Source organism: Procambarus clarkii, chromosome 21, assembly GCF_040958095.1.
Source record: "Procambarus clarkii isolate CNS0578487 chromosome 21, FALCON_Pclarkii_2.0, whole genome shotgun sequence".
Lineage (NCBI taxonomy): Eukaryota > Metazoa > Arthropoda > Malacostraca > Decapoda > Cambaridae > Procambarus > Procambarus clarkii.
In genome coordinates, this window is record NC_091170.1 from 18568351 (window position 1) to 18583215 (window position 14865).

The 14865-nt window shown below is 46.0% G+C and overlaps 1 protein-coding gene across 1 annotated transcript in view; it reads left to right on the forward strand.

Annotated features, from left to right (window-relative positions):
- Positions 1-14865, forward strand: part of LOC123760677 (polycystin family receptor for egg jelly) — a 467012-nt gene that overhangs the window by 130853 nt on the left and 321294 nt on the right. Inside the window, 2 exon segments of the mRNA XM_069328534.1 lie at positions 2453-2606; positions 13582-13715. Coding sequence (XP_069184635.1) covers positions 2453-2606; positions 13582-13715 — 288 coding nt within the window.

Below are 14865 nucleotides of genomic sequence, written 5' to 3' on the forward strand. Positions count from 1 at the left end.
GCTCAGCAACAGGTCTAGTAGGCTCAGCAACAGGTCTAGCCAGCTCAGCAACAGGTCTAGCCGGCTCAGCAACAGGTCTAGTAGGCTCAGCAACAGGTTTAGCAGGCTCAGCAGCAGGTCTAGCAGGCTCCGCAACGGTTATAGCAGGCTCAGCAACAGGTCTAGCCGGCTGAGCAACAGGTCTTGCCGTCTCAGCAACAGGTCTAGTAGGCTCAGCAACTGGTCCTGCAGGCTAAGCAACAGGTGTATCAGGCTCATCAACAGGTATAACAGACTCAGCAACTGGTCTAGCAGGCTGAGCATCAGGTCTTGCAGGCTCAGCAACAGGTCTACCAGCCTCAGTAACAATTCGTGCAGGCTCAGCAACGGGTCTAGCAGGCTCAGCAACAGGTCTAATCTGCTCAGCAACAGGTCTTGCAGCCTCAGCAATGGGTCTAGTAGGCTCAACAACAGGTCTAGCAGGCTCAGCAACAGGTCTAGCAGGCTCAGCAGCAGGTCTTGCCTGCTCAGCAACAGGTCTAGCCGGCTCAGCAACAGGTCTAGCAGGCTCAGCAACAGGGCTAGCATGCTCAGCAACAGGTCTAGCAGGCTCAGCAACAGGTCTAGCCGGCTCAGCAACAGGGCTAGCATGCTCAGCAACAGGGCTAGCATGCTCAGCAACAGGTCTAGCAGGCTCAGCAACAGGTCTAGCAGGCTCAGAAACAGGTCTAGCCGGCTCAGCAACAGGTCTAGCAGGTTCAGCAACAGGTCTAGCAGGCTCAGCAACAAGTCTAGCAGGCTCAGCAACAGGTCTATCATGTTCTGCAACAGTTCTAGCAGGCTCAACAACAGGTCTAGCAGGCTCAGCAACAGGTCTAGCCTGCTCAGCAACAGTTCTAGCCGGTTCAGCAACAGGTCTAGCAGGCTTAGCAACAGGTCTAGCGGGCTCAGCAAAAGGTCTAGCAGGCTCAGCAACAGGTCTTCCAGGCTCAGAACAGGTCTAGCAGGCTCAGCAACAGGTCTAGCAGGCTCAGCAACAGGTCTAGCAGCCTCAGCAACAGGTCTAGCCGGTTCAGCAACAGGTCTAGCAGGCTCAGCAACAGGTCTAGCCAGCTCAGTAACAGGTCTAGCAGGCTCAGCAACAGGTCTTGCAGGCTCAGCATCAGGTCTAGCAGACTCAGCATCAGGTCTAGCAGGCTCAACAAGAGGTCTAGCAGGCTCAGCAACAGGTCTAGCAGGCTCAGCAACAGGTCTTGCCTGCTCAGCAACAAGTCTAGCATGCTCAGCAACAGGTACAGCAGGCTCAGCAACAGGTCTTGCTGGCTCAGGAACAGGTCTAGCAGGCTCAACAACAGGTCTAGCAGACTCATCAACAGGTCTAGCAGGTTTAGCAACAGGTCCTGCAGGCTCAGCAACAGGTCTAACAGGCTCAGCAACAGGTCTAGCAGGCTCAGCAACAGGAACAGCAGGCTCAGTAACAGGTCTTGCAGGCTCAGCAACAGGTCTAGCAGGCTCAATAACAGGTCTAGCCGGCTCAGCAACAGGTCTAGCAGGCTCAGCAACAGGTCTAGCAGGCTCAGTAACAGGTCTTGCAGGCTCAGCAACAGGTCTAGCAGGCTCATCAACAGGTCTATTCGGCTCAGGAACTGGTCTAGCAGGCTCAGCAACAGGTCTTGCCTGCTCAGCAACAAGTCTAGCATGCTCAGCAACAGGTACAGCAGGCTCAGCAACAGGTCTTGCTGGCTCAGGAACAGGTCTAGCAGGCTCAACAACAGGTCTAGCAGACTCATCAACAGGTCTAGCAGGTTTAGCAACAGGTCCTGCAGGCTCAGCAACAGGTCTAACAGGCTCAGCAACAGGTCTAGCAGGCTCAGCAACAGGAACAGCAGGCTCAGTAACAGGTCTTGCAGGCTCAGCAACAGGTCTAGCAGGCTCAATAACAGGTCTAGCCGGCTCAGCAACAGGTCTAGCAGGCTCAGCAACAGGTCTAGCAGGCTCAGTAACAGGTCTTGCAGGCTCAGCAACAGGTCTAGCAGGCTCATCAACAGGTCTATTCGGCTCAGGAACTGGTCTAGCAGGCTCAGCAACTGGTCTAGGAGGCTCAGCAACAGGTCTAGCCGGCCCCTAAGATTGAATTACTAATCACGCCCAGGATGGAACCCCACAGCAAGCTGACTAACTCCTGGGTATCTACTTAGTGCTAAGTGAAGAGATGTATTAGGTGATAAAAACTGATCCCAATGATTTCTCTCCCGCATTGGATTCGAACCCGGAATTCTTGATTGTAAGTTGAGAACGAAGCCGACTATACTACCGGGACTCCGTCATGAATACTAGTAACTATACATTTTAGAAATAAATTATACAACGCATTCATTACTGAAGTTAAATGTATTATTTCAAACTCTCTTAAGCAATCACGGTTTTGTTAATGCAATCAAGGAGTAAATATTTTCTTCACGTGCTTCTACAGTCTTGAGGTTCGAACCGTGGGAGACACTGTGGCTGGAGCAGCAACAACGTCGCTTCACTACCTCTCAGCCATCATCAAGGAGATGATGCCCATCCAACTCTCGCATTCCTGCACCACCGTCAACCTCGATGTTGACCTCCAAGTGGCTGATGATGTGAGTATACCTTGTGATATACTCCAAGTTGGTGGTGATGTGAGTATACCTCCTGCTCTCCTCCAAGTTGGTGGTGATGTGAGTATACCTCCTGCTCTCCTCCAAGTTGGTGGTGATGTGAGTATACCTCCTGCTCTCCTCCAAGTTGGTGGTGATGTGAGTATACCTCCTGCTCTCCTCCAAGTTGGTGGTGATGTGAGTATACCTCCTGCTCTCCTCCAAGTTGGTGGTGATGGGAGTATACCTCCTGCTCTCTTCCAAGTTGGTGGTGATGTGAGTATACCTCCTGCTCTCTTCCAAGTTGGTGGTGATGTGAGTATACCTCCTGCTCTCTTCCAAGTTGGTGGTGATGTGAGTATATCTCCTGCTCTCCTCTAAGTTACTGATGATGTGAGTATACCTTGTGATATACTCCAAGTTGGTGGTGATGCGAGTATACCTCCTGCTCTCCTCCAAGTTGGTGGTGATGTGAGTATACCTCCTGCTCTCCTCTAAGTTACTTATGATGTGAGTATACCTTGTGATATACTCCAAGTTGGTGGTGATGCGAGTATACCTCCTGCGCGTTATTATCCAGTAAGTCATGTAACAACTGAACAGGGTGATGAAGCCTGAAGTACTCAGTACTTGGCACAATGTAATGGCCCCTGACTGTACTACTCTGGCCTGCCACAGCGTTCCTTGTAGGCTCTTGCCTCTCGTCTCCGGGACCAGTGTTTATGGTCTATATATTGGCACAAAGCAAGAAAATGATAGGAACCATCTTGAGGTTATCTTGAGATGATTTTTGGGCTTTTAGTGTCCCCGCGGCCCAGTCCTCGACCAGGCCTCCACCCCCAGGAAGCAGCCTGTGACAGCTGACTAACACCCAGGTACTTATTTTACTGCTAGGTAACAGGAGCATAGGGTGAAAGAAACTCTGCCCATAGTTTCTCGCCGGCGCCTGGGATCGATCCCATGACCACAGAATCACAAGCCCAGCGTGCTGTCCGCTCGGCCGACCGGCTCATGTATGTTCAAGCATCTAAGGGTTAATATAACATGTATCCTAGCTCACATGGGTTAATATACCATATATCCTAGCTCGCATAGGTTAATATAACATATAACGTAGCTGACATTGTTAATTTAAAATATATCCTACTTATCATGGGTTAATATAACAAATATACTAACTCACATGGTTAATACAACATATCCTAGCCCTCATGGGTAAATATAACATATACCCTAGCTCACTTGTGTTAATCTAACCCGCATTGTACCTGGATGGGGTTCTGAGAGTTCTTCTACTCCCCAAGCCCAGCCCGGGGCCAGGGTTGACTTGTGAAAGCTTGGTCCAACAGGCTGTTGCTTGGAACGGCCCGCAGGCCCACATTGTTTTTTTTTTATAATATATATACAAAAGTTCCTACATTCTTGAACAGCCAATAGCTCGCATAGCGTTTCGGGCAAGTCCTTAATCCTAATTTCCCTCGGAATACGACCCTCCAAACCGTTCAACAACCAGGTACCAATTCACTGTTGGGTGAACAGAGGCTACAGTTAAGAAATGGTGCCCAGTTAATCCTTCCCGGCCAGGATACGAATCCAGGCCAAAGCGTTCGCTAAGCGGCGAGTGAGAATATATCCACCACATCCTGGTTGGTCTGGCACTTCTTGGAGAAAATTGTCCAGGTTTCTCCTGAAGATTTCCTTCTAAATCGTTTACTCCAGTATGTTGTTATATAACTGTTTAGATTTGGGACCTGGCCCTCCAGTGTTTTCAACGTGTATTTTATTTTGTTTCTCTCTCGTCTCCTCTCTTGGGAGTACATTTGGAGAGCTTTGAGACGATCCCAATAATTTAGATGCTTTATCGCGTCTTTGAATGCCGTGTATGTTCTCTGTATGCCCTCTATTCAGAAATCTCTCCTCTGAAAAGAAAGCGAGTATTGTGCAGTACTCAAGACGGGACAGCACAAGTGATTTGTAGAGTACAAATATTGTGATGGGATCCCTGGATATGAAGGTTCTCGTAATCCATCCTATCATTTTTTGGCTGACGCAATATTTGCTTCGTTATGCTCCCTAAACGTTAGGTCATCAGACATCATTATTCCCAGATCCTTTACATGCTGCTTTCCTTCTATGAGCAGATTTGATTGTGTTTTGTAGACCTGTTTTATGTTTAAGGTCCTCATTTTTACTGTACCTGAGTACCTGGAATTTATCATTGTTAAACACCATGTTATTTTTTGCTGCCCAGTCGAAAACTTTATTGATATCTGCTTGTAGTTTATCAATGTGTTCAACAGAAGTAATTATCACTGACTTTTGTCTTATCTGTAAAAGATGATCCGAAGCTGTGACTCGTATTTTTGTCTATATCTGATATCAGAATAAGGAGTGCAAGGACTGTACCCTGAGGCACAGAGCTTTTAACTGCACTTAGATTCGATTTTATTTTGTTGACTGTTACGTGTGTGATCTGTTAGACAGAAATTTTAATATCCACCGTCCTACTTTTCCTGCTATTCCCATTGACCTCATTTTGTGTGCTATCACCCCATGGTCACATTTATCAAATGCCTTTGCGAAGTCCGTGTATAACACATCTGCATTTTGTTTTTCTTCAACTGCCTCAGTGATTTTGTCATAGTGGTCCAGTAGCTGTAAGAGGCATGATCTTCCCGCTCTAAATCCATGTTGGCCTGGGTTGTGAAGGTCACTGGTCTCTATGAAATTAGAAACCTGACGCCTGATCACTCTCTTAAATACTTTTATGTGGGACGTTAGTGCAACTGGCTATAATTCTTTGCTAGTGCTTTGCTCCCTCCCTTGTGTAGAGGAGCTATGTCTGCTGATTTAAGCGCATCTGGCATCTTCCCGGTATCCAAGCTCTTCCTCCACTCTATACTGAGTGCCTGCGCTACTGGCACTTTGAATTTCTTACTAAATATTGAATTCCATGAGTCTGTACCCGGGGCTGAATGCATGGGCATGTTGTAAATTTATCTTCCAAAATCAGCAGCGTTCTTGTTGATATCAGTTATACTCTCAGGGATTTCGAAATTACGCATAAAGAAGCTGTCCAGATCTATTCCTTCCATGCTGTTTATTGGAGTGATAAACATGTACTCTTGCTTTTTCTGGATTTCACTAATTTTGTTTGTCATCCTTTGTGTTTGAACCGCTTGTAAGAATAGGTTAAATACTGACTGTGATTTTTGCTTTTGATTTCACACATGTGAAGACATATTTTGGGTTTTTGTTTCTCTCTTGTATGGCTTTCTGTTCTTATTGTATGTCTTTAATCTGATGAGAATGCTTCAGTCACTGCTCGATTTCCTCCATCTCCATGTTTAAATTATTACTTCTTTATAGGGATAGTCATGTCTGCTTAAAGATTTAAGTTAGTTTTCCTTCTTTGGGAGTGTCGTCTGCGTTCTCTTTCTAAGTTGGTCCTCTTTCTGGCTTTCCGCAAAGAAACATGTTTCAGACAAACTTTATATGCTTCGGAAGTCAGTTGTTCTATTCCTTGTGAGTGACTTCTATTACTTAGAATAATTTCCTATTGAATGTTTCTATGTACCCTGTATATTTTTTTCCCAGTCTTTCCATTTATTAATAAAATTGAATTTATTGAATAACCCCACTCGCTTGATCTTTGTTTTAGGTCTATTACATGTATTGATCTTAATTTGCACTTCAATGAGCTATTGATCAGAGTATGTGGTATCTGAGATTGTAATGTCCCTAATTATGTCTTCATTATTTGTGAAGTTCAGATCTAGAATATTTTCGTTCCAAGTTGGCTCTGTTATCTGCTGGGTGAGTGAAAATTTGTCACAGAATCTAAGTACTTCTCTGACCTGTGGTTGGTTATGTCCATATATATTTCCTGTTATAATATTATTGTTTCCTATTCTCCATTTTAAACTAGGCAAGTTGAAGTCACCTAGGAAGATATCAGGTACTGGGTTTGGCAGATTATCAAGGTGGTTCTCTATTTTGTTATCTGTTCTGTGAGTTCCTCAGCCGTTGCACATGGCAATTTGTACATAAGAATAACAACTAAGTTTATTTTCTCTGTTTTTATTCCCAGTACTTCGACCACATCATTTGTAGAGTTAAGGAGCTCCGATAAGAGACTCCTATCACATCTATGTAGATTATATTCTGGTATCTAGATCTCACAGTCCAAGAGTTTAACTTCATGGGTTTCTGTGAAAGCTCCAAATACTGTATTTGACTCAGTGAGGAGGCCATTATGAACGGTATTTTGTTTTTTGCTCTTGTTATTGCAAACTCTTGTTCGTTCGACACCTACCCAGAGCCTGTATGTTGAAGCTGGCATCTTGTCTCTACAGTATCACCGTGATCGCTACTGCCTTCGCTACATTGCGTGGTTCCTACAACACCCACACTCTAGCTTATGTCGTAGTTTGACCTTTACCTCTCTCGTTGGCCGTTTCCTTTCACCATCTTCACTTTTCTGTACGATTTTTTCGCTTGTACTGTTATCTCTCGGTTCGCGTTCTCTAAATTTCTTCTCATGTCATTCGACCCTTGCCCCCGTGGAGGGTCCCCCTTCCTCAGTTTAGCTAAAACCTTGACTCACACGAAAAAAGTTTTTACCCCCGGTTCTGAAACGCCTTTTCCTTGCTCACTTTTCTTCACACTCCCACTCAGTCTCTGTCTTCACAGATTTGTCTAAGTCTGACCAATGACCTTCACAACCCAGGCCAACATGGATTTCGAGCGGGAAGATCGTGCCTCTCACAGCTACTTGAGCACTACGACAAAGTCACTGAGGCATTAGAAGAAAAACAGAATGCTGATGTGATATACACTGGACTTCGCAAAGGCTTTCGATAAATGTGACCATGGCGTGATAGCACACAAAATGAAGTCAATGGGAATAACCGGTAAAGTAGGACGCTGGATACTCAGTTTTCTGTCAAACAGGACTCAGCGAGTAACTGTCAACCATATAAAATCTAGTCCAAGTGCAGTGAAAAGCTCTGTACCTCAGGGTACAGTCCTTGCACCGCTGCTTTTCCTTATTCTCATATCAGATATAGACAAAAATACAGGTCACAGCTTCGTATCATCCTTTGCAGATGACACAAAAATCAGTATGAAAATTACCTCGGCTGAGGACATTGAAAAACCTCAAGCTGATATTAATAAAGTTTTCGACTGGGCATCAGAAAATAACATGATGTTTAACAGTGATAAATTCCAGGTACTCAGGTACGGTAAAAATGAGAACCTTAAACATAATACAGAGTACAAAACACAATCAAATGTACCCATAGTAGGAAAACGGCATGTAAAGGATTTGGGAATAATAATGTCTGACGACCTAAAGTTTAAGGAGCATAACCAAGCAAATATTGCGACAGCCAGAAAAATGATAGGATGGATTACGAGAACTTTCAAATCCAGGGATCCCATCACAATGGTTGTACTCTTCAAGTCACTTGTGTTGTCCCGTCTTGAGTACTGTTCAGTACTCACTTCCCCCTTCAGAGCAGGAGAGATTGCTGAAATAGAGGGAATACAGAGAACATATACGGCACGCATAGACGCAATAAAGCACCTAAATTATTGGGATCGTCTCAAAGCCCTCCAAATGTACTCACTAGAAAGAAGACGAGAGAGATATCAAATAATATATACCTGGAAGATACTGGAGGGCCAAGTACCAAATCTACACAGTAAAATAACAACGTACTGGAGTAAACGATATGGAAGAAAATGTAGAATAGAACCAGTGAAGAGCAGAGGTGCCATAGGCACAATCAGAGAACACTGTATAAACATCAGAGGTCCGCGGTTGTTCAACGTCCTCCCAGCAAGCATAAGAAATATTGCCGGAACAACCGTGGACATTTTCAAGAGGAAACTAGATTTATTCCTCCAAGGAGTGCCGGACCAACCGGGCTGTGGTGGGTATGTGGGCCTGCGGGCCGCTCCAAGCAACAGCCTGGTGGACCAAACTCTCACAAGTCAAGCCTGGCCTCGGGCCGGGCTTGGGGAGTAGAACTCCCAGAACCCCATCAACCAGGTATCAACCAGGTATCTGCCAACAGTGTAGGCTACTCTGTTGTATTTCCTGATGGCACCTATATGTGTTGCCTGCCTCCAGAGACTAGCATCTTCTCGGCAGACTTTATGCAATTTTGTATGCTCTTCGTTAACTGCTTTCTCGCTGTAATTCTTCCTTTGTGGTTGTAGTTGACTCTCGCAGTGCCCTCATGGCTCTGGAGTCATTTAATTCTGTCTATCCTGTCGTCGTCGAAATTCAATATTGGCTATTTCTTATCTCCTGCAGATTTAAGTCGAGTTTTGCTGGGTTCCTAGTCATGATGGTATTCACTTAAATCGGCGTGTGGATACTGCCGCTAAAGAGGCAATCAGCACCTGTTCCATTTCCCGCCAAAAAAAGGTGTTCCTTCTTCCGACTCTGACCCAGTTATTCATTCCTCAATCCGTGCCCGTTAGCAGGATGACTGATCTTCTGTTACTGGTAACAAACTTCATGCTCTTAAAGGTCGCGTATTCCTATGGCTTCCCTACTACCACTTTAACCGGGGGTGGGAGACGGCTCTGGCGAGGTTACGTACCGGCCATACACGCTTAACTCACGAGCATTTAATGGAGCGCCATCCTGCACGTTATTGTCCAAACTGCAGTTTCCCTCTATCCCACTTACGGTCGTGCATATCTTTGTTGAATGTCCTAATTTCAAGGAAGAGCGTGTGTCTTGCTTCCCTACTGACCCCCGCGGTCATTTGTCCCTCGATAGAATCCTTGGTGAATCGGATACCTTTGATATCGTTCGCCATATGAGCTTTTGTTCTCGGATTGGCTTCCTTGGTGATATTTAGCGCCCTATGAATATCCCGCACATTTGTAGGTGCTACATTAGCCTGCATGGCTTGGCGTCTTTTTTTTTATAATTACTTACTTTAGACAACGGAAATCATGCCGGACGAACCTCCTGAAGTTTTATGATAAGGTAACGAAAATAAGGCAAGACATAAAAGGCTGAGAAGATTGCATATATCTGGACTGCCAAAAAACCTTTGATACTGTACAACACTGGAGATTAATATACAAACTTGAAAGGCAGGCAGGCGTAGACAGAAACGCATTAACATGGGTAAGGAATTACCCAACGGACAGATGTCAGAGAGTGACAGTGAGGGATGAAGGGTTCGACTGGCATCAAATAATGTCAAGGCCTCACTTAGCCAGTAACCAGGTTCTTTACTTGTCAAACTGTATATGGGGCCTTAGTGCCTCTTCTTACTGGTTCCCACCTCGAGTCATAGGTTGGTTATTAAGAACTGGCAGTAATAAATAATCTAAATGAAAAGGGGGTAAACAACACTAAACAGAACCATCACCAAGTGTACTTCTTAACTATATATACACATATATACATGACATAACACTGCAATATAAACTGCAATATTCCTTCCCGGCGAGTTCACTGCTATCTTCCAACGTACACCACTCAAGGCTCTCTCCTTGAGTCTGTCTCCAACGGTCCTCACACCGGCGAGTTCACCTTTCTCAGTAAATCATGGGCCAGTCTTACACAGTATAGTTACTGTGCCCAATCACCATTTCTACTCTCCAGCAACACACTGACAGGGGTCCCCAGCAACACACTGGCAGGGGTCTCTAGCAACACACTGGCAGGGGTCTCCAGCAACACACTGGCAGGGGTCTCCAGCAACACACTGGCAGGGGTCTCCAGCAACACACTGGCAGGGGTCTCCAGCAACACGCTGGCAGGGATCTCCAGCAACACACTGGCAGGGGTCTCCAGCAACACACTGGCAGTGGTCTCCAGCAACACACTGGCAGGGGTCTCCAGCAACACACTGGCAGGGGTCTCCAGCAACACACTGGCAGTGGTCTCCAGCAACACACTGGCAGGGGTCTCCAGCAACACATTGACAGGGGTCTCCAGCCACACACTTGCAGACTTCCACACAGGCTTCATTTATAAGAAGCCTTGACAGACGGACATTGATTCCATCTCGTAACTCAATTAGGCCATCCCGTGGGGTACGTCGGATCAATCACCTATACTTCGTTAAGTATTACAGATAAATCACAGTCTACAACAACTCAGCCCCTTGTTCCCATTGGAACACGTCTTAAGCTCAGGACTGCCCTTGGGTGAACTTATTGCTGTCGACCAAGATACCACCCACATGACTTCTGAGATGTGAAATGTGATTAGTAAGAAGGAAACTACACAGATGGTTAATAAGATCATAGCCTTCCACCGGTGAACAGAATCATCCTGGAATCAGAATGATACTGATAATCGGTAAATGCCTACAGTCCACCAGCATGCAACACATGGACAAAAGAGTAACTAGATAACAATGAGAGGGCCTCATAATGGTCATGAAAGATTATAATAAAATCCGATAAAGATAAATAACGATTATTGGCACTAGAGAACTTCAACTTGAATGGAATTAACTGGGAGGGCTACGAAGCAAGAATGGAGGAAATTTGTACAGGCATATTTGTAAACCTCATTCTGGAGACATTCATGTACCAACACGTGAAGCAGGCCACAAGAATGAGGGAAGGAGATGTTCCGTCAATACCGGATAAAATATTCACCAGGAAAGAAGAGGAGATAATTAAACATCCAGTATCTACCTCCCTTGGGAAAGAGTGATGATGTCCTGTTGGAAATTAAATATGCATTGCAATATAATCTAGAAGAATGGGGACATGGCAACAGATGAAAAACATTATTTCAAGAGAGGATACTATGAGGAACGTAGCAAAGTCTTTAATGAATTTAATTGGACAGACTTGTTGCTAGGCAAGGAAGTAAATGAGATGTATGCCAAGTTCTGTGAAATATACGATGACGACAATTTTTTTTATTCCACATCAGAGATGCAATGACCAGAAAACAAAATTGGTTCAACAGAAATTGTGAGAGGGCCAGAGAGGAAAAGACAACAAAATGGGTTCAATATCGGAAGAGGCCTAACTCGCAAATATACCAGCACCTCAAGCTAGCAAGAAAGAATTACACAGCGATGAGGAGAGAGGCAGAAAGGAACTTTGAGCAAGATATAGGGAACAAATGCAAAACAGATCCAGGTCTGTTCTAAAAATTTCTATAGCATTTTTCCTTTCTACGCTTTTTTAGGCCTTTTCTAGAACACAATAGTTAAAGCCAAATGGGTTGAACACCCGGAGAGTAAGGACATAATAACGGACAGACAGTATGGGTTTCGAACAGAAATATACTGTGTAACAAATCTACTTAGTTTTTATGATAGCCACAGAGATTGAACAGGAAAGATAGTTGGGTTGACTGTCTATCTGGACCTAAAAGAGGCTTTTGACAGAATCCCACACAAGAGGTTATTCTGGAAACTGGAACATGCTGGAAGGGTGACAGGGAGACTTCTGACACGGTTGAAAAAATTTCTGACAGACAGATGAGGGCGGAAATCACAGACAAAGTCAATCAGAGACAGAGAAATCAGAGAAATCAGAGACAAATCAGAGACTGGAGGAGTGTTACTTGGGGAGTACCACAGGGTTCAGTTCTTGCACCAGTAATGTTCATTGTCTACATAAACGATCTACCAGAAGGAATACAGAATTAAATGAACTTTTTTGCAGCTGATGCTAAGATACTGGGGAAGATAGGAGACGCAGACGATTGTAATGTTCTTCAACTTGATCTAGATAAAATAAGTGTTTGGGGTGTCAAGTGGTAAACCAGTATTCAAAGTGAATATTTGCCAAGTTATGGAATGTGGAATCGGAGAAAATAGCCCACACACAATTAACACATTATGTAAAAAAGCTTTAACAATTCTGGTAGAGAGATCTAGGGATGGTTCTAGATAGTAAACTGTCACCTGAGGACCACATAAAGGACATTGTATAAGGGGCCTATGCTACGCTTCGCAGTTTCATATTTGCTTTAAAATATATGAATGGTTAAATACTAAAAGAAAACTAAAGAAATTGTTCACAACCTTTGTGAGACCAAAGCTCGAATATGCAACAATTGTATGGTGCTCATATCTTAAGAAGTACATCAACAGACTGGAAAAGGTGCAGAGATATGCAATTAAATGGCTTCCGGGTCTGAAGGACAAGAGCTAGAGGCATTAAATACATCAATATATAATGAAAAGTATCGACAATACTTTGTCGATAATGTAAAAACTAAATGTGTTAATTATTGCCTCATCTTGGTACCTCGTAATGCAACGTTGCAATTTATTCTCCCTCCCCGGGAGGGAGGGAGAAAAAGGGAGCCGGTCGGCCGAGCGGACAGCACGCGGGACTTGTGATCTTGTGGTCCTGGGTTCGATCCCAGGCGCCGGTGAGAAACAATGGGCAGAGTTTCTTTCATCCTGTGCCTCTGTTACCTAGCAGTAAATTAGGTACCTGGGTGTTAGTCAGCTGTCACGGGCAGCTTCCTGGGGGTGGAGGCCTGGTCGAGGACCGGGCCGCGGGGACACTAAAAAATCCCCGAAATCATCTCAAGATAACCTCAAGATAACCTCAAGATAACCTCAGCTTTCCCCACTACCCATGAAAGACTTTTGCCTGCGACTGTACATGTAGGCTGCCTGCGACTGTACATGTAGGCTGCCTGCGACTGTACATGTAGGCTGCCTGCGACTGTACATGTAGGCTGCCTGCGACTGTACATGTAGGCTGCCTGCGACTGTACATGTAGGCTGCCTGCGACTGTACATGTAGGCTGCCTGCGACTGTACATGTAGGCTGCCTGCGACTGTACATGTAGGCTGCCTGCGACTGTATATGTAGGCTGCCTGCACCACTTGTCTTCAATAAGTATTCTTAATATAGCAATTATTATTTTCACCTTAATCTGCCATTGATAACATATTTAATAAATTTTTATGTTTCGAATAAGTACTAATTCAGGTTTACAATAACCTTTCAGTATGGAGTAGCGACGACCCTGGTAAATACCACCTCGTGTGAGCGCAACATTACTGACGTGGCGCTCAAGGTCTCCCAGACCCTTACCACCACCTTCAACACTTCCGTCAACGTGCAGCAGCCCTTCTACGTCAGGTTAGTGCCTGGCCCCAGCGAGGACTGGCAGGGTGAAGGCGCGTGTGGGTGGTGAGAGGCGACTATACCACCTCATCCTGCTGCCATTCCATGCCTTATTAGCTATAGCTGATTTACTAGTAACTGCGGTTTAAGTTCTCTACGACTATTTGGTCATAATCTTCCACCGTGAGTGCTACAGGGAGCGGGTGAGACTGTGGAAGCAACTGTCACGTCTCTTACAAGAGAGTCACGTCAGAAGGATACTTTTGCTTGTCAATGTATTTAGTGAACGGTGGAGCCGCCACCACCAATCAAAACTTCAGATACATTAGCGGAATAGTCATATTACGCCCGGGAGTCGTTAGCCAAGGCAGGAGACCGCTGTGAGTCGTTAGCCAAGGGAGGAGACCGCTGTGAGTCGTTAGCCAAGGCAGGAGACCGCTGTGAGTCGTTAGCCAAGGTAGGAGACCACTGTGAGTCGTTAGCCAAGGCAGGAGACCGCTGTGAGTCGTTAGCCAAGGCAGGAGACCGCTGTGAGTCGTTAGCCAAGGTAGGAGACCACTGTGAGTCGTTAGCCAAGGAGGGAGACCGCTGTTAGTCGTTAGCCAAGGCAGGAGACCGCTGTGAGTCGTTAGCCAAGGTAGGAGACCACTGTGAGTCGTTAGCCAAGGCAGGAGACCGCTGTGAGTCGTTAGGCAAGGCAGGAGACCCCTGTGAGATGACTACCCTCAAACGTAGTGTTGGTGTTAGGTTGGCAAGACGCCGCTGGGTGCGTCACCTCCCGCCGCTGTGTGCGTCACCTCCCGCCGCTGGGTGCGTCACCTCCCGCCGCTGGGTGCGTCACCTCCCGCCGCTGGGTGCGTCACCTCCCGCCGCTGTGTGCGTCACCTCCCACCGCTGTGTGCGTCACCTCCCGCCGCTGTGTGCGTCACCTCCCGCCGCTGTGTGCGTTACCTCCCGCCGCTGTGTGCGTCAATTCCCACTACTATGTGCGTCACCTCCCGCTACTGTGTGCGTCACCTCCCGCCGCTGGGTGCGTTTCCTCCCGCCGCTGTGTGCGTCACCTCCCGCCGCTGTGTGCGTCACTTCCCGCTACTGTGTGCGTCACCTCCCGCCGCTGTGTGCGTCACCACCCGCCGCTGTGTGCGTCACCTCCCGCTACTGTGTG